The 23,496-nt window shown below is 47.2% G+C and overlaps 1 protein-coding gene across 8 annotated transcripts in view; it reads right to left on the bottom strand.

Moving 5' to 3' along the window:
* The window catches only part of specc1la (sperm antigen with calponin homology and coiled-coil domains 1-like a), a 285,961-nt gene that overhangs the window by 23,888 nt on the left and 238,577 nt on the right, over nt 1-23,496 (bottom strand). For all 8 annotated transcript variants that reach the window (XM_085962090.1, XM_085962091.1, XM_085962094.1 and 5 more), the window contains exon 11: nt 7,072-7,188. In XM_085962090.1, the coding sequence (XP_085818216.1) occupies nt 7,072-7,188 (117 nt within the window). The remainder of the gene's footprint in view (nt 1-7,071; nt 7,189-23,496) is intronic.

The following is a 23,496-nucleotide window of genomic DNA, read 5'->3' as shown; positions in this document are numbered from 1 at the left end:
TTGCTCTGTCCCTATATTACCCAGCTTGCTCTGTCCCTATATTACCCAGCTTGCTCTGCCCCTATATTACCCAGCTTGCTCTGCCTCTATATTACCCAGCTTGCTCTGCCCCTATATTACCCAGCTTGCTCTGTCCCTATATTACCCAGCTTGCTCTGTCCCTATATTACCCAGCTTGCTCTGCCTCTATCCTACCCCCTTGCTCTGTCCCTATTCGACCCCCTTGCCCTGCCTCTACCCTACCCCCTTGCCCTGTCTCTATCCTACCCCCTTGCTCTGTACCTATCCTACCCCCTTGCTCTGTCCCTATCCTACCCCCTTGCTCTGTCCCTATCCTACCCCTTGCTCTGTACCTATCCTACCCCCTTGCTCTGTACCTATCCTACCCCCTTGCTCTGTCCCTATTCGACCCCCTTGCCCTGCCTCTACTCTACCCCCTTGCCCTGTCTCTATCCTACCCCCTTGCCCTGTCTCTATCCTACCCCCTTGCTCTGTACCTCTCCTACACCCTTGCCCTGCCTCTATCCTACCCCCTTGCCCATGCCCTACCCTACCCCCTTGCTCTGTCCCTATTCGACCCCCTTGCCCTGCCTCTACTCTACCCCCTTGCCCTGCCTCTATCCTACCCCCTTGCCCTGGCCCTATTCCTTCCCTGTTTGTTTTGGATTTAGCTAAGGTGGTGATCAGGCACTTATGTGGTCTCCCTGTGGAACAATTAAACTCCAAGTGAGAAAGCTGACCTGTGGCAGCCGTGACCTGTAACTGGCCATTAGGTGGTGAGTGTAAGGGACCCAATGTGAGTCTCTCACACCCTCAATCTTCCCTCCTTTGCTATGGGGCAGTACCTTACCCCTGATCATAGCGTACATCATGTAATGAATTACAAACACAGGGATTCAGTGACCAAATTCCAACCTGAATTCAGACATCAAGTCGGTTTGTTTTACAGGGATGAACAGATAAAGGGAATGAGCTGCTCCTAATCCCAGAGAGAGAGGGTGGAGGTGTTATAATTGAATGTTGGGCTTTGTATAATTATGGTGGACTCTGAGTACTATTTGTAATTTCTCTCTCCTCTTTAGTCATCCCCTGTGCTACACACTGCTGCCAGACAGAGAGGCAGGGTGGGCAGCCTGCTCCCACAACTCTGCTGATGCTGCTTTGTGTCCGAGAGCAGCGTAGATGACACCCTCGACTCTAGCTGTTGCCTCTGGAGTACCCCAGAGAATGGCATGGCTGACAAGTGATGATTAACCCATTCCTAGCACTCCATGCACAGAACACTGTAGCACCCCATTTAAGGCCAGTGAAGATCCCAGCTTTTCATTTCCGAAGAGGTCCATGTCCAAAATCCTGAATTCCTTGGATTAATGCAGTAAAACAGAAAGTAGCTTATCTGAATCATGATCACATAGAATCACAGAAACAGGCCATTCGGCCCTCAACTCACCATGAGCCAGCCACCCAGTCTAATGCATTCTCCTGCTCACTCCACAAACCCTTTAGAATTCCTCTTTTTCAAGCAATTATCCAATTCCCTTTTTAAAGAATTTATGGTTTCACAACAGTCTGCGAGAGAATTCCATATTCTTACTATCTGCCTGTGTTCATTTTTTTTTCTAATCGCCCCATTAATTCTTCTTGCGATTATCTTAAATCTAATGCTCTCACATTACTGACTTGCTGACTAGTGAAACAATCTAGCAGTATTAACGCTATCAGAATCTTAACCTCACTCAGTGTAAAAAGCTCCAATTTCTCAAATATCTCTTCATAACTTTAACTCCTCATCCTTAGTAACGCCCTAGCAAATTTACACTGCACCATTTCCATTGGTTTTCTTTTCTTCTCATACTGGGGTGCCTAGAACTGCACACAATACTCATGGGCCTATGGTTCTGTACAAATTCAACAGTACCTTCTTGCTTTTGTACTCGACACCTCCAGCTACAAAACTAAGGACTCCATTTTCCTTTTTATAGCTTTGTCTACTTGCGTTTCCACCTTTATTAACCTGAGTATCTGCACAGAAATGCTCCTTTGCTCCTCTACTTCATTTAACATCCTACCTACGGTGTATTTCTCTTCTTCATTCTTTCTTTTACTTTGAAAATATATCACTGCACATTTTACTATGTTGATCTGCATCTGCCACCTATCTGTCCATCCTGCTAGCCTGTGTCCTTCATTCTTTCACAATCCTCATCACCATTTTCTATACCTCCCAATCCGACTCTCCTGCCTTTAATAATCCTCTTTTTCAAGCAACTATCCAATTGTCTTTTATAAGAGTTTATGGGCTTGTGCAAAGAACAGTGGCGATCCCACAGACTGGAAGAGATATAAAGAACAGCAAAGGGATAGAATCATAGAAGGAGGCCATTCGTGCTGTGTCTGTGCTGGCGGAAAAGAGCTATCCAGCCTAATCCCACTTTCCAGCTCTTGGTCCGTAGCCCTGTAGGTCACGGCACTCCAAGAGCATATCCAAGTACTTTTTAAATGTGATGAGGGTTTCTGCCTCTACCACCCTTTCAGGCAGAGTTCCAGACCCCCACCACCCTCTGGGTGAAAACATTTCTCCTCAAACTCCCATCTAATCCTTCTATTACTTTAAATCTCTGCCCCTTGGTTATTGACCTCTCTAAGAGAAATAGGTCCTTCCTATCCACTCTTTCCTCATAGCTAAAATTCTTCAGTCCTGGCAACATCCTCACAATATCTCCTCTGTACCCTTGCTAGTGCAATCTTTCCTGTAATGTGGTGACCAGAACTGTACGCAGTACTCTAGCTGTGGCCTAACTAGTGTTTTATGAGAACCATGTGGATAGTAGGTTTCAGGAGGTGGATACCAAGAAAGTGGTAAGAGTTTCAAACCGGAATACAAGAAAAAACTGGCGAGGGATATCAAGGACAACACTAAAAGTTTTTATAAGTATATTAAGAGAAAAAGGATGGCTAAGAGTAATCTGGGCCTCTTAAAGACAGATGCAGGTGATATTGTAATTGAAAATAAGGAAATGGCAGACTTGCTAAATACTTACTTTGTATTGGTCTTCACAGTAGAGGAAGAGGATAAAGTACCAGAGATAGAAGGAAAACGCAAAATAAATCAAGGAGAAGAACTTACAAGATTTAATATAAGCAAAAAAAAGGTAACGGAGAAAATAATGAAACTAAAAAGAGACAAATTCCCAGAACCTGATGGTTTCCACCCTAGGGTATTAAAGGAAGTAGGAAATTGCAGATGCTTTAGTCATAATTGTCCAAAACCCTCTTGATTCAGGAATTGTCCCCTTGGATTAGAACATTTCCAGTGTCACTCCATTATTTAAGAAGGGTGGGAGAGAGAAACCAGGAATTGATAGGCCTATTAGTCTAACGTCTGTTGTGGGGAAGTTACTAGAATGTTATTCAGGACAGAGTGACTGAGCATTTGGACAAATATGAGCTGATCAGAGAGAGCCAGCGTGGATTTGTAAAGGGCAAGTCATGTCTAACTAACCTAGTTGAACTTTTTGAGGAGTTCACTAACGTGGTAGATAACGGAGTGTCTGTGGATGTTACAGGAAACTCTTTATTATCTGGCACCAACGGGACCGGCGTGGTGCCGGTTTATCAAAAAGTCCGGATTACAGAGAGGTATAGTTTAAAAGGTACGAGAGCTCCGTACACAGCAACAAATCCAGGCTTCCCTGTTGCTTAGCAACATGTGCAGGAACTCCGGCCACAGACCAAGCGTCCCTGTTGCTTAGCAACAAGTGCACGAACCCCAGTTACACAACCACAGATCCAGGAACTGCCACTAATATGAAGTAAAACTTACCTGAACCTACTCCTGAATTTTGCCGGTTAACAGAGATTTCCAGTTATTTAGGTGCCGGTTAAAAGAAAGTTTCCTGTATTTATATGGACTTCAAGAAGGCATTTGATAAGGTTCCACACAAGAGACTTAACAAAAATGGAAGTGCATAGAAATGGATGCAACCTATTCCATGGATAGGGAATTGGTTAGGAGGTAGGAGACAGAGAGTAGGGATAATGGGCATGTACTCCAATTACATAGAATTTACAGCACAGAAACAGGCCATTAGGCTCAACAGATCTGTGTCGGTGTTTATGCTCCACATGAATCTCCTTCCACCTTACTTCATTTCACCCCATCACCATATCCTTCTATTCCTTTCTCCCTCATGCACTTATCTAGCTTCCCCTTAAATGCACCTCTGCTATTCACCTCAACAGTGAGTTCCACATTCTAACCACTCTGGGTAAAGAAGTTTCTCCTGAATTCCTTATTGGATTTATTAGTGACTAACTTATATTCATGGCCCCTAGTTTTGGACTCCCCAACAATTGGCAGGGTGTGACTAGTGGTGTCCTTGAAGGATTTGTACTGAAGCCTCAGCTTTTCACTATATTTATAAATGACTTGGATGAAGGAAGAGAGCCATATATTCAAGTTTGCTGATGACACGAAGTTAGGTGTCACAGTAAGTAGTGTAGATGGGAGCAGAAAGTTGCAAAGGGTCATTGATAAATTAAGCGAGTGGGCAAAACTGTGGCAGATGGTGTTCAATGTGGGGAAGTGTGAGGTCGTTTGCTTTGGACCTAAGAAAGATCGATCAGAGTATTTTCTAAATGGTGAGAAGCTAGGAACTGTGAAGGAGCAGAGAGATATATGGGGTCCATGTACAGAAATTACTAAAAGCTAGTGGTCAGGTACAAAATATAATTAAAAAGGCTAATGGAATGTTAATCTTTATCTCAAAGGGGCTGGCATACAAAGAGATGGAAATTATGCTACAGTTGTATAAAACTATAAAAAAAAATAGGCTGGTATTCCCTCGCGTATAGAAGATGAAGGGGTAATCGAATTGAGGTATTAAAGGATTTGATAGGGTAGATAGATAGAAACTATTGCCTCTGGTGGGGGAGTCCACATTAAACTCAGAGCTGGAGTTTTCATTGGTGATATCAGGAAGCACTTCTTCACACAAAGTGTACTGGAAACCTGGAGCTCGCTCTCCCAAGAAGCTGTTGAGGCTAGGTGAATTGAAGATTGATAGATTGTTGTTGGGTAAGTGTAGTAAGGGGTATGGAGCAATGGCAGGTAAACAGAGTGGAGGTACAGACCATGATCTAATCAAATGGTGGAACAGTCTTGAGAGGCTGAACAACCTCTGCTTGTTCCTAATTCAATGATTTATGACAGACAATTCCATATTCTAACCATATTATGAGATTTTTTCCCCGAATTCCTTTAATTCTTTTGTGAGATCACACATCCACAAAACAAAAGCAGTCACTACACAGATCTATGGATCACTCCTCACCACATCTTGGAAGCCTGAGAAAATTCCTTTTACTCCAACTGTTTACTTTCTGCTTCCCAAACAGAAAGTTTTGATTTTCTATTTTAATCAATGATACTAATTGCTTAATTTTCTTATAATCTGTGCTTTAATATGAATACAGTTGAGACTGCGTTCCCTTCATTGGACAATTTCTTCTTTTTTACCTTCCCACATCCTGATTGTTTTACAATCTTATCGTCTTTAACCTTTCTACATCCTTATTACCACACTTTCCTTTCAAAGCTGCCTATCCACTCTTTCTCTACCACGCTCTCCTGCTTTAGTAGTTGAAACCCTCCCCGGGGATACTGGCCCCAGCTCTGTCCAGGTGTCGGTCTTCCTGTTGGTTCTGCTCACTCCTGCCCCAGAACTGGTCCCAATGCCCTAGGAATTGAAACCATTCCTTCCTCCAGCAGGTCTCTACCCTCCTGATCGGACAACCCCTGTACAGGCAGTACATGGCACTGGCACTAATCCTCAGATTACCACCTTCCAGACCTGGCTTCTCCTGGAGCTGTTTTTGATGGACTTAATCCTATTCTTTCTTGCGTGTTGTACGCTTCTCCAGAAAAAAGCATTTAAATTATATTCAAAAAATCTATAGTTTATTTTTGTAAAATATTCCTTTCTTTTGCTGCAGGCAGCAAGGCAATAAAGAGACTCAAAATTATCCTCTCTTCCTAGAATATCATTTGCTTTGCATAATTAGACTTAAATAGCCTTCAACTTCCTTCATTTCCCCTGGCAAGGACTAGAGTGTTCTCATTTCCTGTACCATCCTGGCCATAATGACAACACATTCACCAGCCCCTTTGAAACCACAGATCTGGACGGTCAACAGGTTCAATTTAACTCTTCTTTGGTAGTGGGGCAGAGTTTGGTAACTGTACCTATATATAAATAAAAATATAATTTACTGAGGAACTGAGTATTTAAAGTCTGCCTGTATTTTCACAAACTTGTACACAAAGTTTGTTTTCCTGAGAGAAGATTGCAAATTAATTCTAATTACTGCATTTCCTGTTTTAAGCAGATTCCTAGAACACCCTATTTACTGGATCACAGTGCACAACAGCATGACCCAGACCTCTTTTTTTGAAATATGACAATTTAAGGCTCAGCTGTGATGCTCTAAATGGGTTAACGGTCACTGAAGGTCACTTGTCTACGGAACTATACCCCAGATAGTGTCAATACCGTCAGGGGAGGGGAGGAGAGGGTGAGGGAAAAAGGGAGAAAAAGTGAAATAAAAGGAAATAAATTCTAATGGCCAGTGTTTGGGTACACCAGCCTCTGCAGCAATGGACTTTCTTGAGAATACTGCAAGTTAGGCAATTTTCAGCAATTTAATTGTGGCTAAGTTATACTAACTCAATGCTGGAAATTCAAATGTGCTGTAATAAACTGTGCCACAGGCAGGCAGGACACAGCTTCATGCCCACTATTCACCACACTTCAATCTCAGCCACCTTAGCATGGAGCAATACCTGGCAGAGCCAAAAATCCCATGCCTCTGTCAGCCTCACAGCGACTGGCCCAGGTACCTGTCAGGATTGTTCAACATTGGGGGATTGGGGGCGAGAGAGGAGGGTACCGAAATACTGCTAAAATAAAAAGTGTAAAAGGTGAATGTTTGAAAGCTGTGGGGGACATTCAGTCCACACAAGATTGAAAAAACAACTATTTGAATCAATGTATCAGCAGATGCTGGCTTTACCTTGTCCTGACTGTTCAGTTCCTGGTAGGGGATGTGTGCTGGAAGGTATGTGTGAAGCACAGCACAGAATGCAAGACCATCATTCCAACTGCTGCTGAAATTTGTGATGTCGATGTTCTGAGGGGGGAAAAAAAAAAAATTCTTTGAATAATTCAACCTTTTTGATTAGCATCCTGCTGAACTGTCAAAGTTTAAAATACAGCATAGCAAGAAAAGAGAAAATGTATTCTGCCCCCTCATGCTTGCCCATCCCTTGGAACTTTTCACACACTATTTTTTGGTAGCTCCGACTTTAACACTAGTACAACAAGGTGCCCATATATCCTTTCTGGGGCAGACACCCTCCTGCTCAATTGCACGCTTGAGTTCCACCTTTCATAGTCTCTGCATGAGTGTGTTAAGGCAAGTCAGAAAAATCAAAACAATACATATTATAGGAAGAAAAGACAGCCCACAATTAACTGTTAACTTGTACGTCACATTTATTTTCAGCTTCTATCAGTAAGGTAGCGTTACAAACACACAGACCTTCTAATCACTCACTCCTTGTATGGAGATATCATTCTATCTACAATATACACCATATACAAAATACTCCATCTTTCGGGTGAGACGTTAAACCGAGGCCCAGTCTGCCCTCTCAGGTGGGCGTAAAAGATCCGCTGGCACTATTTCGAAGAGCAGCAGGGGAGCTATCCCTGGTGTCCTGGCCAATGTTAATCCCTCAATCAACATCACTGAAAACAGACGATCTGGTCATTATCATATTGCTGTTGGTGGGAGCTTGCTGCGCGCAATTTGTCTGCCGTGTTTCCTACAATATAACAGTAACTACACTTCAAAAGTACTTCATTGGCTGTAAAGTGCTTTGGGACGTCCTGAGGTCGTGAAAGGCGCTGTAGAAATGCAAGTTCTTCTTCATATTTTAGTATCTAGGAAGACAAGCATATACAGTACCTCATGAACCAAGGCCAATCTAAATGACTGACGAACCAGCCCGTGATCTTAGTATAGTCTCAACTTCATTCAATAGTACGGCAAGTTTATTAGCAGCAACTTTAACAAAAGTTCAAACATGAAAACCCCACCTCATCTTATTTTTAGTGTGTAGCCACTCATTAAAAACAAGTGGTTCTGTGCTTTACTGAGATACATTTAGAGATAATACAGCTGGTTCAAACAGGCGGGCTTACAGGTAGGATTGCCAATTCTGGTTGGCCGTATTCCTGCAGTTTTCATCATGGCCTCCTGCCTCCAACCAGTGAAAGTCTTTTTCCCCATCTCCACTATTTTTATAACTAATAAATGAAAGAGTTCACAGAACATTAAAGACGACTTTTTTTTCAATGCGCCTATGATTTTTCTCCCGGGTTGCTTGCAGCAGTATCTTGGAGATTAATCTTTAATTCCTGGAGGCTCCAGGAGAATCCCGGAGGGTTGGCAACCCTATTTACAGGTAGATTGTGTTGCAATCTTAAAGAGGAGACTGAAATTAATCGTATTATCTTCACTCACTCCATGTCCAGACCGTGCAACAGGTGGCTGAGGTGCAGTGACATGCCATTATCTTCGGTCCCCGCCACTATCTCCGTTCCCAAGCCACCGACTCCATCCCCCTCCCTGGTCAACCAGACTGTTCGCAACCTTGGCGTCCTACTTGAACTGAGCTTCCGAATCCCATATCCTATCCATCACCAAGGCCGCCTACTTCCACCTCCTAACATCGCCCGTCTCCACCCCTGCCTCAGCTCACCTGCTGCTGAAAACCTCATCCCCGCCTTTGTTACCTCTAGACTCGACTATTCCAACACTCTCCTGGCCGGCCTCCCATCTTCCACCCTCCATAAACTGGAGCTCATCCAAAACTCTGCTGCCCGTGTCCTAACTCGCACCAAGTCCCGCTCACCCATCACCCCCTGTGCTCACTGCCCCGTGTCCTAACTCACACCCAGTCCCGTTCACCCATCACCCCCTGTGCTCACTGCCCCGTGTCCTAACTCGCACCAAGTCCCGTTCACCCATCACCCCCTGTGCTCACTGCCCCGTGTCCTAACTCGCACCAAGTCCCGGTCTCCCATCACCCCTGTGCTCACTGCCCCGTGTCCTAACTCGCACCAAGTCCCGGTCTCCCATCACCCCTGTGCTCACTGTCCCGTGTCCTAACTCACACCCAGTCCCGGTCTCCCATCACCCCCTGTGCTCACTGCCCAGTGTCCTAACTCGCACCAAGTCCCGGTCTCCCATCACCCCTGTGCTCACTGCCCCGTGTCCTAACTCACACCCAGTCCCGTTCACCCATCACCCCTGTGCTCACTGTCCCGTGTCCTAACTCACACCCAGTCCCGTTCACCCATCACCCCTGTGCTCACTGCCCCGTGTCCTAACTCACACCAAGTCCCGTTCACCCATCACCCCCTGTGCTCACTGCCCCGTGTCCTAACTCACACCCAGTCCCGTTCACCCATCACCCCTGTGCTCACTGCCCCGTGTCCTAACTCACACCCAGTCCCGTTCACCCATCACCCCCTGTGCTCACTGCCCCGTGTCCTAACTCACACCAAGTCCCGGTCTCCCATCACCCCTGTGCTCGTGACCAACACGAGCTCCTGTTCCACCAATGCTTCAATTTTAAAATTTTCATCCTTTTTTAAATACTTTAAAGCAAGGTAAGTTTATTTTTAGCCCTGTTAGAAAATAAAATTATTTTTTTTAAAAATTTAAATTATTGTTTAAAATAGTTATTTCATGTAATTTATAGTTTATTAAAAAAATTAGATTAAAAAAAAAATTATTTGAAGATTTAGTGCTGTTTTGGGACGTAGTATTTATAAGTCTTGACAGCACTTCCTGTCAGACTTATGAATGGAGCATTCCCTGCTCCGATTGGCTCCCCATGGCCCACATGATCCCAGGGGACGCATCGAACTAACTGCACCCCTGGGATACGCAAGCACTGCGCGCCGGCAGCTGGAGCAGGCCCCGGATCGGAATTCCACGGGGGCCCACAGCTCAACGGCCGGCACGCAAGGTAAGTGCAGGTCGGGGGCTTGCACCCGCGGGAAGCCCCCGACCCGAATTTCTGGGCCATAGAAACATAGAAGATAGGAGCAGGAGTAGGCCATTCGGCCCCTTGAGCCTGCTCCGCCATTTAATGAGATCATGGCTGATCATCCAAATTCAGTACCCTGTCCCTGCTTTCTCCCCATATCCCTTGATCCCTTTAGCCTTAAGAAATACAGGAAACTCTTGTTTAAACGGCACCGAAATATCCGGAATTCTCTATTAACCGGCAAAATTCATACTCCGAAAACAACACCTCAAGAACCGGAAATGTTGCCGAGTCCGAATCCCCCGCGGTGGCCGAGTTAGTCAGTGGGGGTAGTTCTCCAAACTGCCACTACTCAGCTTCTTGGCGCTGTCGGAAGTCCGAACACCTCAATAACAAGAGTCTGACTGTTTGTTAAAAATAGCCTCGGTAGATAACCCTCTCCGTCATCCGGAATTTTTAATCAACCGGCACCATCCCGGTCCCGTCGGTGCTGGATACCAAAGAGTTTCCTGTATATCTAACTCCTTCTTGAATATATTTAATGAATTGGCCTCAACTGCCTTTTGTGGTAGAGAATTCCACAGGTTCATCACTCTCTGGGTGAAGAAATTCCTTCTCATCTCTGACCTAAATGGCTTACCCCTTATCTTTAGACTGTGACCCTTGGTTCTGGACTCCGCCGCCATCGGGAACATCCTTCCTGCATCTAGTCTGTCCAGTCCTGTTAGAATTTTATAAGTTTCAATGAGATCCCCTCTCATTCTTCTGAACTCCAGTGAATATAAGCCCAATCGACCCAATCTCTCCTCATACGTCATTCCTGCCATCCCAGGTATCAGTCTGGTGAATCTTCGCTGCACTCCCTCCATGGCAAGAACATCCTTCCTCAGATAAGGCGACCAAAACTGCACACAATACTCAAGGTGTGGTCTCACCAAGGCCCTGTACAACTGCAGCAAGACATCCTTGCTCCTGTGCTCGAATCCTCTCGCTATGAAGGCCAACATACCATTTGCCTTCTTAACCGCCTGCTGCACCTGCATGCTTACCTTCAGCGACTGGTGCACAAGGGCACCCAAGTCTCGTTGCAATTCCCCTTCTCCCAATCTATTGCCGTTCAGATAATAATCTGTCTTCCTGTTTTTGCCACCAAAGTGGATAACCTCGCATATATCCACATTATATATACTGCATCTGCCATGCATCTGCCCAATCACCCAACCTGTCCCAAATTACAATGGAGCTTCTCGGCATCCTCCTCACAGTAAACACGCCCACCCAGCTTTGTGTCGTCTGCAAACTTGGAGATATCACATCTAGTTCCCTCGTCTAGATCATTAATATATATTGTGAATAGCTGGGGTCCTAGCACCGATCCCTGCGGTACCCCACTAGTCACTGCCTGCCACTTGGAAAAAGACCAGTTTATTCCAACTCTCTGCTTCCTGTCTGCCAACCAGTTCTCTATCCAAGTCAGTACCTTACCCCCAATCCCATGTGCTTTAACTTTACACACTAATCTCTTATGCGGGACCTTATCGAAAGCCTTCTGAAAGTCCAAATACACCACATCCACTGGTTCTCCCTTATCTACTCTACCAGTTACATTCTCAAAAAATTCCAGTAGATTAGTCAAGCACGATTGACCTTTTGTAAATCCATGTTGACTTTGTCCGATCCTGTCACTGTTTTCCAAGTGCTCTGCTATTACATCTTTTATAATGGACTCTTGCATTTTCCCCACTACCGAGTTCAGGTTTACCAGTCTATAATTCCCCATTTTCTCTCTACCACCTTTTTTGAATAGTGGGGTTACATTAGCTACCCTCTAATCCATGGGAACTGTTCCAGAGTCGATAGAATGTTGGAAGATGACCAGCAATGCATCTACTATTTCTAGGGCCACTTCCTTAAGTACCCTAGGATGTAGATTATCAGGCCCTGGGGATTTATCGGCCTTCAATCCCGTCAATTTCCCTAATACCATTTCCCTACAAATACTGATTTCATTCAGTTCCTCCCTCTCATTAGATCCTATGTTCTCCGACATCTCTGGGAGGTTATTTGTGTCCTCCTTGGTGAAGACAGAACCAAAGTATGTATTTAATTGGCCTGCCATTTCTTTGTGCCCAGATATTGTGGTAATAATAACGGCGATGCTATCAGCGCTCACCATTATTATGGAGTAAATCGGATTGCAACTTCCAGCGTCCGCACTTACCCATTAGTTACCCACTAAACACAGCAGAAAAAGTTAGGGTTGGTGCATTCAGGTGTAAGTGCTTTTTAATGGTGTGGTAAGTCTTAGGGCTAGAAATTAGTTGTAGCCAAGAAATGGGCAGTGTTTATACTAAAAATGGTTAAGTAGCGCCAGTTGAAAATCATCTAGGCTACACGCAAAATTCGTCCTCACTCCACACTGAAACCATGGACCAATATTGGGGGCAGTCTAAACGCAAGTAATGATTGCCACGGGCTTTTTTCACTGCTTAACGGGGAGGTTCACTGATGCTGCAGCTCCTCATTCTCAGCATTGCTGGGTGTGCAGCTGCCTCAACAACCATAAGAAGAAGCACTTATTTACAAATCAGATTGACAGATTTCCACCCCAGGGAGAGAGCCCGGAGGTTTTCCAATGAAGCTTTGGAGGCATTGGTTTTAGCAGTGGAGAGAAGGTGGGCGGTACTGTACCCGTCAACTGGCAGGGGGTCCTCACCACAAGTCTGCCGGACTATGTGGATGGAGGTGACCCACTACGTCATGGGCAGCACTGTAGTCCCCAGGATCCACACACAGTGCAGGAAGAAGTTTAACGAGCTCACATGGGTGGTCAGGGTGAGTGAAGGCTTCAACAAAAGCTATGTACCACAAGCTTCACACACAGCTCAATGCACCACATCCCCAGCACTCACCCACCAACAATCTCTATCTAGCAACACTCGCACCCATATCACACACCTTGCACACAATGCCAGCTATTCAACTATGGAAGGCACAAAGGTCATTAGTTATTAGAATTCATGTGATATGTTTATAGATAAAGTTATTAATTGTGTTTGGAATATTTTGTGGTCGCTCTCATTTCACCTTTGCGCCCAGGAGGACGCTGTGATATGGTGTGAGACAGGGATTGTATGATGGGGATGTGGTGAGCTACGGGGATCTGGAGCTTCATTCGTGCGAATCGGAGTCTGATGAGCTGGTCACGGACAGCCTGTCCGGAAGGCTGATTGTCTCGCTGCCACCGCTCCCTCTGCCATAGATCCTGGAGGGCGATGTCCACTGCCAGTACAGCCCCCACGACTTTTAGCAAGTGTTGTAGGTTGGATCTTTTCAAAAATAATTATGGAGATCTGTACTTGCCACAACACTCCCTGATACCAAAGAACCTTGAAATGAATAAAGAAAACTCTTCCAGTTGCAGGAAGTAACACACAGCCACTCAAACTTCAAAAACCTGTCAGGTCCGAATGATTGGTGATGATCCCTTTAAACAGCGTCTGGCTTCCTGCTGCTGCACGCCACCTGAAGCTATCGTTGTTTTCTCCAGCCGGCAAGTTCATTGGTTGTAACGAAGTTGGGAAATCGGTCATCAAGTGAGCACTGCACACTCACTAACTTCACGATCTCCGTGGTGGCGAGGTACCCGGCGATCGCGTTCAGCAGCAGCGCTACTGGTAACACCGATATGGTGTGCGACACTGGAACTGGCATCAGGTGGCGTTAAAGCTCTCAACGCCGTTTTTGCGTCAACTCGTGGCACAAACCACATGAATTGCTCCCCCTTCATTTCTACCGAACAACCTCTCTAGACCTGAAAATGTGATTTTACACACGTGATGGGTCATTCCTTCAGATTGTAATTATTGTTGGAGATTTAAAAATAATTAAAACAAAATAATTTTTCTTAAAAACTTTTTCTTTCGGTCTCTTTTATCTTTAAAATAAAATGAGTGGGTTTGGATCAGGTGGGATGTTAAAATGTTAAATATCTCAAACCCGACCACCTTTTAACAGAGGGGGTTTGGGAGCAGGCAACCAACCTGCTCCCAAGTGGCGGGTTAGTCATTTAAATATTTTAATGAGGCTGCGTGCCTCAGATTTAATCTCCAATATAAATTTAACTGTAGCCGGCTGGGTTTCTCAGGCTTTGGGAAACCTGGTAGCTAAAGGGAGGCAAGGACTGTTGGATTCAGCATGTAAGTGCCTTTCCATTTACCTGCTGGATCCAGCTTACCTGCTTACAACCCCCACCCCCCACCCACAACCTTACCCCCACTGGTCTTTCCGATCCCTCCTCTGCGCTCCCTGACTGCGGCCACCAATCTCCTCCCGACACATCGTTAAATTCGGAAGGACCGGAGGGAAACCCGTTCTTTCGTATTTCCCGACCGCAAAAAAGCTCCCCCCACCCCACCGCTAATATTGGGACCTGGGTGTCTCAGTAAGGATTCTTCAATCTGATTGGTTGAAGAGACACGCTGTTGCTCTCCCTATTGTCACATGCCACAGATCCCCTGTAGAGGTAGCCGCGCTGAAGTGGATATCTAATTACCGTACGTTGCCGCGCAAAAGCCCACTAAAAGTCTTTGGGCAGCTGTAAGCGCAATGAACGGTGAGCGCCGTTCCTTCGCCGCTGACCACAAAATCTGGGCCAATAATTCAATTGCCAGGTTTGGATGTTCACAAACTGCACTGTGGTTCTTACCCAGAACCCCTCAAATGACTACCTTGCACCTCATTGCCAGGCATCTCGCATCCTAGTTAGCAGCCGAATGGTCTTGCTGCTCCTGAAGGATTTGGCTCCATTAAACATTAAACAGTCCTTTGCTTTTTAAAAAAATTCCCCATATCATTAAAAAATAAAATAAACAAATAGGCATTTGTAGTGGGGAAGGTCAAACTCATATCTAAACTGGTTCATTTCCTGTTCCACTAAAACCCCTTTTGCTAACATTGTTGATCCATTCTCTGCCTAGAAGTGATGTCATTGTACGTGTCACGACTCACAGACATTGCACGTACTATAAACAGCTGACTGAGAGCTGTTCGGAATTCAATAGAGGAGTTTGGGAGTCGGAAGGCCTTTGTCCAAGTGTTTTCACTGTGTGGTGGGAATATGGTCTTAATATAGTCTCAGATGATTCAAATCTCAAATAACGATGGAAGCCCCTCAATTCAAGTCAGGAAACCAGGCTGCTGCCAAAGTTATCATGAAAGCAAGTTCATTGAGAGTTGATGTGTTTGGCTGCAGCTCACATACACTCTGAAGTCATCCGCTGCTCCTGTCCTGTCAATCACTTAACTCAATACACAAGGCTTTTCTGCCTGTGAAATTAATCTGCTTCCGACTCGCAACCAAGTCTATTTGCATAAGCATTCAACATTTGTTAGGAGACAACTGTTGCACAGGAGACACTGGACATCAGTCTCTGGCAAAGACAGACAGCGCCTGAGTGAGACAGACAATCCCTTGCTCCCCCAAGCTATGTGTTGACATTCACTAACGAATCGGAGCAATTAATTTTCCATCATTAGAAACACAAAACAATCCCAAACAAAACAACTCTGTAATGAGCTGAAAGACAGTGAGTCTGCCCATTGCCACCACCTCCTCAGCCCACGCTCAGATCAGCCACACTACTCACATCCACGACCGCAATGTCTCATCAACTGCATAAAATCTGCAACATTTCACAGAAGCACAGTTTAACCAAGACTCGGAACACAGTTCCATTTCCAGTGACTATCCTTGGCTCACTCCTATTCCTCATCTATATGGTGCCACTGGGTGACATTATCCCTCTTAGCATGTAGCCAGGTTTCATATGTATGCTGCCAATAACCCACCTCGACCCCATGCCTATTGCTATGTTGTTGAACTAACCTTCTGACGGATGCTCGAGAACTTCTTGAAGATCAACATTGGCAAAACCAAAACCATCATGCACCGCTTTCACCAGAAACTACACCCTAACCCCAATCCCAAACTCTACACTCTGACCCCAATCCCAAACTCTACACCCTGACCCCAATCCCAAACTCTACACTCTGACCCCAATCCCAAACTCTACACTCTGACCCCAATCCCAAACTCTACACCCTGACCCCAATCCCAAACTCTACACCCTGACCCCAATCCCAAACTCTACACACTGACCCCAATCCCAAACTCTACACTCTGACCCCAATCCCAAACTCTACACCCTGACCCCAATCCCAAACTCTACACCCTGACCCCAATCCCAAACTCTACACCCTGACCCCAATCCCAAACTCTACACACTGACCCCAATCCCAAACTCTACACCCTGACCCCAATCCCAAACTCTACACCCTGACCCCAATCCCAAACTCTACACACTGACCCCAATCCCAAACTCTACGCCCTGACCCCAATCCCAAACTCTACACCCTGACCCCAATCCCAAACTCTACACTCTGACCCCAATCCCAAACTCTACACTCTGACCCCCATCCCAAACTCTACACCCTGACCCCCATCCCAAACTCTACACCCTGACCCCCATCCCAAACTCTACACCCTGACCCCAATCCCAAACTCTACACCCTGACCCCAATCCCAAACTCTACACCCTGACCCCAATCCCAAACTCTACACCCTGACCCCAATCCCAAACTCTACACCCTGACCCCAATCCCAAACTCTACACCCTGACCCCAATCCCAAACTCTACACCCTGACCCCAATCCCAAACTCTACACCCTGACCCCAATCTCTGCACCCTGACCCCAATCCCAAACTCTGCACCCTGACCCCAATCCCAAACTCTGCACCCTGACCCCAATCCCAAACTCTGCACCCTGACCCCAATCCCAAACTCTACACCCTGACCCCAATCCCAAACTCTGCACCCTGACCCCAATCCCAAACTCTGCACCCTGACCCCAATCCCAAACTCTACACCGACCCCAATCCCAAACTCTGCACCCTGACCCCAATCCCAAACTCTGCACCCTGACCCCAATCCCAAACTCTACACACTGACCCCAATCACAAACTCTACACCCTGACCCCAATCCCAAACTCTGCACCCTGACCCCAATCCCAAACTCTGCACCCTGACCCCAATCCCAAACTCTACACACTGACCCCAATCACAAACTCTACACCCTGACCCCAATCCCAAACTCTGCACCCTGACCCCAATCCCAAACTCTGCACCCTGACCCCAATCCCAAACGCTGCACCCTGACCCCAATCCCAAACTCTACACACTGACCCCAATCACAAACTCTACACCCTGACCCCAATCCCAAACTCTGCACCCTGACCCCCAATCCCAAACTCTACACACTGACCCCAATCCCAAACTCTACACCCTGACCCCCAATCCCAAACTTGACACCCTGACCCTAATTCCAATCTCTACACCCTGACCCCCAATCCCAAACTTGACACCCTGACCCTTATTTCAATCTCTACACCCTGACCCCCAATCGCATTCTCCCTCTTGGATCCTTGGCTAACCGACATGCTCTACTTGACCCTGAGCTGGGCTTCAAACCCCACACCCAGTCCAACGTTAAGACTGCTTATTTCCACCTTCGGAGCATTGTCTCTCTCTATGCCTTCACTGCCCCTAACACTCCAAAACATGGTATTTTCAACACCTTCCTCGTTGAATCCCCGCGACCTAGCTTCCATAAACTCTAACTCACTTAGAAATCCAGTGCCTGCTTTCCATCTCACACACCCATCTCCTCCAGTGGCTCTCTGTCCATCAATGAATTGATTTCAAACTTCTTGCCCTCATCTTCAAATTCCTGCATGGCCTTGCTTCTTCCTAATTTGGAAACTTCCAGTCCAATGCCCCTGATGACATCCTTCACCTTTTCAACTCTGCTCTATGGTGCATTCCACGGTCCCTCTGTTCCACCATCAATGCCAGAGCTTTCAGCCACCTCGCCCCCGCATTCTGCAAGGTCCTGCCTAAAACTTGCAACACACCTCCCCTAACCTCCCTCCTGCTCAGGACTGACACCAAAATGCAAAGGGTATTGTTGCTTTGTTAAATACATTATATTGCAAAAGTAAATGTTGTTGTTGCACAGTCCTGTACACAGATAAATGCGCAAAATACCAAAAAGCTTGGTGAATATAACAATTATAAAGATAAACAAGGGTAGGTATAAACCTGTCTCTGGTCTCTTATAGTGCTGAAACCAAGCTCACGCAAGCTTCAGATAACTGGTATAATTTTAACCTAACCAGCCGGGCAGTTTTGTGTCTGATGCTCTCTTCACAACCCACCCCACTCACTCACTCACCCACCCCCCCTGCCCCGCCCGCTCCCCCCTCGCTCACACCCCCCCGCCCCGCTGCCTCGCTCACCCACCCCCCGCTGCCTCGCTCACCGCCCCCCTGCCCCCCCCGCCGCCTCGCTCGCCCCCCCGCCCCGCTCGCCCCCCCCCCCCGCCCCGCCGGCCCCCCCGCCCCGCTGCCTCGCTCGCCCCCCCGCCGGCCCCCCCGCCCCGCTGCCTCGCTCGCCCCCCCCCGCCTCGCTCGCCCCCCCCCGCCCCGCTGCCTCGCTTGCCCCCCCCCCCGCCCCGCTGCCTCGCTTGCCCCCCCGCCCCTCCGCCCCACTCACTCACACTCCCGCCCCACTCGCTCACCCTCCGCCCCACTCGCACACCCCCCGGCCCCACTCGCACACCCCCCTCGCTCACCCCTGCCCCACTCGCTCGCCCACCCTCCCGCCCCACTCGCTCACCCTCCCGCCCCACTCGCACACCCTCCGCCCCTCTCGCTCACACCCCGGCCCCACTCGCACACCCCCCTCGCTCACCCCCGTCCCACTCGCCCGCCCTCCCGCCCCACTCGCTCACACCCCGGCCCCACTCGCCCACCCTCCCGCCCCACTCGCCCACCCTCCCGCCCCACTCGCTCACCCCACTCGCCCACCCTCCCGCCCCACTCGCTCACCCTCCGCCCCACTCGCTCACCCCCCGCCCCACTCGCTCACCCTCCGCCCCATTCACTTCAATGGAGTAAAAACAGGTAGGTGTGAAACGAGTGGCCAATCCAACCCCGCCTGTTTCCCATCAGGTGCGTTCGGGTAAAATTCCACCACCGTCTCAGGTTCTCTGCAGTCCCCTGCGCTAAGAATGCCACTGCAGTCCCTGCCATTTTGGGGCCACGCGTAACTCACGTCTTTGCCCTGCAATGCGCCTTTTCACACTGTTGAATGAAATGACCGTTCTAAGTGTGCAGCATTTTTATTTTCCCACCATTTGACAATGTTCACAGGCTGTTAAACTAATTTGCTGCCTCTTTATGAAAGTCTCGAGGCTGAAGTTTACGAATGTGGGCTCGCAGCAGTAGCCTTGCCTGCTCAGGGGATTGGCACACACAGACCATGATTGACCCTCCACCAATTGCAATGGACTCCAGGTGCTTAATTTTAAACTAACCTGCCCGTTGGGAAACTGAGGAGATTGGATTGGCCGCCAGTTAAAAGTAAAAGGAGGCAGGGTGTAAAACAGGTGGCCAATCTGATCCCGGCTGTTTCCTGCCAGGCAGGGAAGGTTAAAATTACCCCCAGATGTTGTTTTTCCTCCCTACCTTGTTTCGGCTGTCCATTAAAAAGGCTCTCCTTGTGACCATAGCAAATGGCTTACACCCCAAGCATTAACCAGTCTTTTCTCTATCAGATACAGACAGGCTGCTGTGTATTATCGGCAGCTTCTGTTTTTATTCCGGGGGAAATCCCGTACCCTTTATTCATTGTAAATGTTACTACAGTAATTCAATCAGCACGTACACGGGAGTAGAAAAGCTCAAACTAGTTGAAGCAGAAGACGGGCAGATTGCCAGGATTAGACCGAGATCCCCAGGTCAGTATGAAACCTGCTGCATCACTCACCCTTTTTAAGCTGCTTATCTACTGGTGTCATTGGGTGTTTTAAACTGCCAATCTCACACAGCTGATGCTGGCATCCACTGTCTAGGCTCACAATAAGAATGGTCACTTGGCTAAGATACCTGTGAAAGATTACCTCAACAAGAGTGAACATCTAGAGAGAGATGGGGAGATGATGGGGCAGGTCAAAGAAGTTTAAAAAAACCCTAGCAAGAATCTTTGATTATAACATAACAGTTTATACAAGGATCACAGACTATATATAGCAAAGTCTGCAGGATACAGCCAGGCACATGTTTGGACCAGGACTGTGCTTACAGTCAAAAACAGACATGGCCACATCTGTTGTCACAAAATAAAAAGAAACTACATTTCACCTCCCACTGATATTGATGTGATCTGAGCCAGGGCATGGAAACTAAAACTAATACTTCTTTATTCCCCATGTCATGCCATCAGACAATGCATTCTCGCATCTGGGTCAAGTGTACCGTTTGCAAGTACAGTCACGTACAATTCCCAAGGAAATCTAGGAGAGATGCTCCACAGTGGTGTCAGCTTCTTTTATCTGGCCATATTCTCATCATCATTATTATTATTATTCGGAATATCTCCAGAGGAGGAGATGAGAAGATGTTTGTTTCTACAAACGTCTCATTTATAATCTCAACAGCAGCCCTTTCAGATCTCCAGAGTTTGAAAAGCTCCAATTATATTCTTTACCTCTTGTAGGTGTTGACTGAGTGACAAATTAAGCGTGCTGTACACAGCTTGACATTCTGAATGGGCTGAGCATCAGTAACTGAGCCACAGTGCATGTCACATGCTGTCCAATATCCCAGACAACATATCAAGCAACAGGGGAGTCGAGGGTTATGGGGAACAGGCAGGAAAGTGAAGTTGTGGCCAAAATCGGATCAGCCATGATCCCATTAAATGGGGGAGCAGGCTCAAGGGGCTGAATGGCCTGCTCCTGCTCCTATTACTTATATTCTTATATCAACAAAACATCAATCGTACTTAAGCTGTTTTTTCACGGAGTACAAATCTCACATGATTTGCATGCACATAAGTGAGGCTGGCGGAGCAAGTACAGGAAACTGTGTGTTATCCGGAGGCTAAATGTCCAGCAAGCTCGAGCCACCGGCAAAAATCAGGAGCCGTTTCGTAAGGTTTTTTATCTTTTCGTTGCTTTTTTCTCAACAGTCAAGCTCTGCAAGGTCTCGCTGAAGCTGTTGCTAAGCTACAGAGACGCTTGCAAGGTACGGCCGACTGTTTAGAAGCTGTTGCTAAGCAACAGGGTTTGTTGCCAGATACGGAGCTCAAAATCTCCGTATGTTTCAACATTAGCGCTGGTTTGTCCGGCAGTTTTGATGGGACGGCAACAGCTCGGTCCCGTCGGTGCCGGATAGCACAAAGTTTCCTGTACCACGTTGGCCCTGGGTTTATTTAGCATATCAGTTCTCATACTCTACAGCAAAAAATGTACTTAACCAGAGTACACAATGTCTTGCCATGTACTTCTTGTCTGATACTCTTAATTCATCCCATCACATTGCTCCTCCCGCCAACTACCGCCACCTGTGATTACCTCTCCTCGAAAAACCAACCCTTGAGCCCTCCGTTCTTGCAAACTACTGCCCCATCTCCAACCTCCCTTTCCTCTCCAAAGTCCTTGAACGTGTTGTCGCCTCCCAAATCCGTGCCCATCTTTCCTGTAACTCCATGTTTGAATCCCTCCAATCGGGTTTCTGCCCCGCCATAGTACCGAAACGGCTCTCAAAGTCACACATGACATCCTTTGTGACTGTGACAAAGGTAAACTATCCCTCCTCGTCGTTCTCGACTTGTCTGCAGCCTTTGACATGGTTGACAACACCATCCTCCTCCAACGCCTCTCCACCATCGTCCAGCTGGGTGGGACTGCACTCACCTGGTTCCATTCTTATCTAGCTAATCATAGCCAGAGAATCAATGGCTTCTCTTCCCGCTCCCGCATCTTCACCTCTGGTGGCCCCCAAGGATCTATCCCTGGCCCACTCCAATTTCTCACCTACGTGCTGCCCCTCGGCGACATAATCTGAAAACACAGCGTCAGTTTCCACACATACGCTGATGACACCCAGCTCTACCTCACCACCATGTCGCTCGACCCCTCCACGGTCTCTATGTTGTCTGACATCCAGTTCTGGATGAGCAAAAATTTTCTCCAATTAAATATTAGGAAGACCAAAGCCATTGTTTTCGGTCCCCGCCACAAACTCCGTTCCCTAGCCACTGACTCCATCCCTCTCCCTAACATCTGTCTGAGGCTGAACCACACTGTTCGCAACCTTGGTGTCATATTTGACCTTGAAATGACCTTCCGACCACATATCCGCGGCATAACTAAGACCGTCTATTTCCACCTCTGTAACATCGCCCGTCTCCGTCCTTGCCTCAGCTCATCTGCTGCTGAAACCCTCATCCATGCCTTTGTTACCCTCTAGACTTGACTATTCCAACGCACTCCTGGCTGGCCTCCCACCCTACATAAACTTGAGGTGATCCAAAACTCGGCTGCCCGTGTCCTAACTCACACCAAGTCCCGTTCACCCATCATCCCTGTGCTCGCTGACCTAGATTGGCTTCCAGCTAAGCAACGCCTCGATTTCAAAATTCTCATCCTTGTTTTCAAATCCCTCCATGGCCTCGACCCTCCCTATCTCTGTAATCTTCTCCAGCCCCACAACTCCCACCCCCCCTCGAGATATCTCCGCTTCTCTAATTCTGCCCTCTTGAGCATTCCTGATTATAATTGTTCAACTACTGGCAGCCGTGCCTTCAGCTGCCTGGGCCCTGAGCTCTGCAATTCCCTCCCGAAATCTCTCCGCCTCTCTACCTCTCTTTCCTCCTTTAAAACGCTCCTTAAAACCTACCTCTTTGACCAAGCTTTTGGTCACCTGCCCTAATTTCTCCTTCTGTGGCCCGGTGTCAAATTTTTTGGCTTGTAATACTCGTGTGAAGCACCGTGGGACATTTCACTACGTTAAAGGCGCTACATAAATACAAGTTGTTGTTGCAGTTACCTCCCAGTACTGCACCCTAGTGCTACACAGCTCCAAATGATCTCTCCAGATACAAGCCAAGCTTGGAATTGGACTGTTGGGTGTTCACATGGACATAGTCCACATTCCACACATATATCTCCGCTTTACTACACGCCTAGTAACAACACTGAAATACACTGCAAGGCCAGTGATATTTGGAATCAAACTGCAGGGAAGAAAGAATCATGCATGGAACCCAGTTAGAATTAAGCTCGGCCTTGATTTAGATCAGGATTTCCGTTATCAGGTTTAACTGCCAAGTGCAGCCACTCTGCTCCATTTCTGCTGCTGATGACAATAGATTCAATAATATTTATCTTAGGTGTTAATCAACAGAAATAGGAGCATGACCTACTAAAGACGATATTACCGATCACTCAAAGATCGAGAGCAGTGCAAACCT

This window comes from Somniosus microcephalus, chromosome 19 (assembly GCF_052327205.1).
Source record: "Somniosus microcephalus isolate GS21.2 chromosome 19, FLI_Smic_1.0, whole genome shotgun sequence".
In the NCBI taxonomy this organism is placed as follows: Eukaryota; Metazoa; Chordata; class Chondrichthyes; order Squaliformes; family Somniosidae; genus Somniosus; species Somniosus microcephalus.
This window is presented reverse-complemented; position numbering and strand designations above follow the sequence as displayed.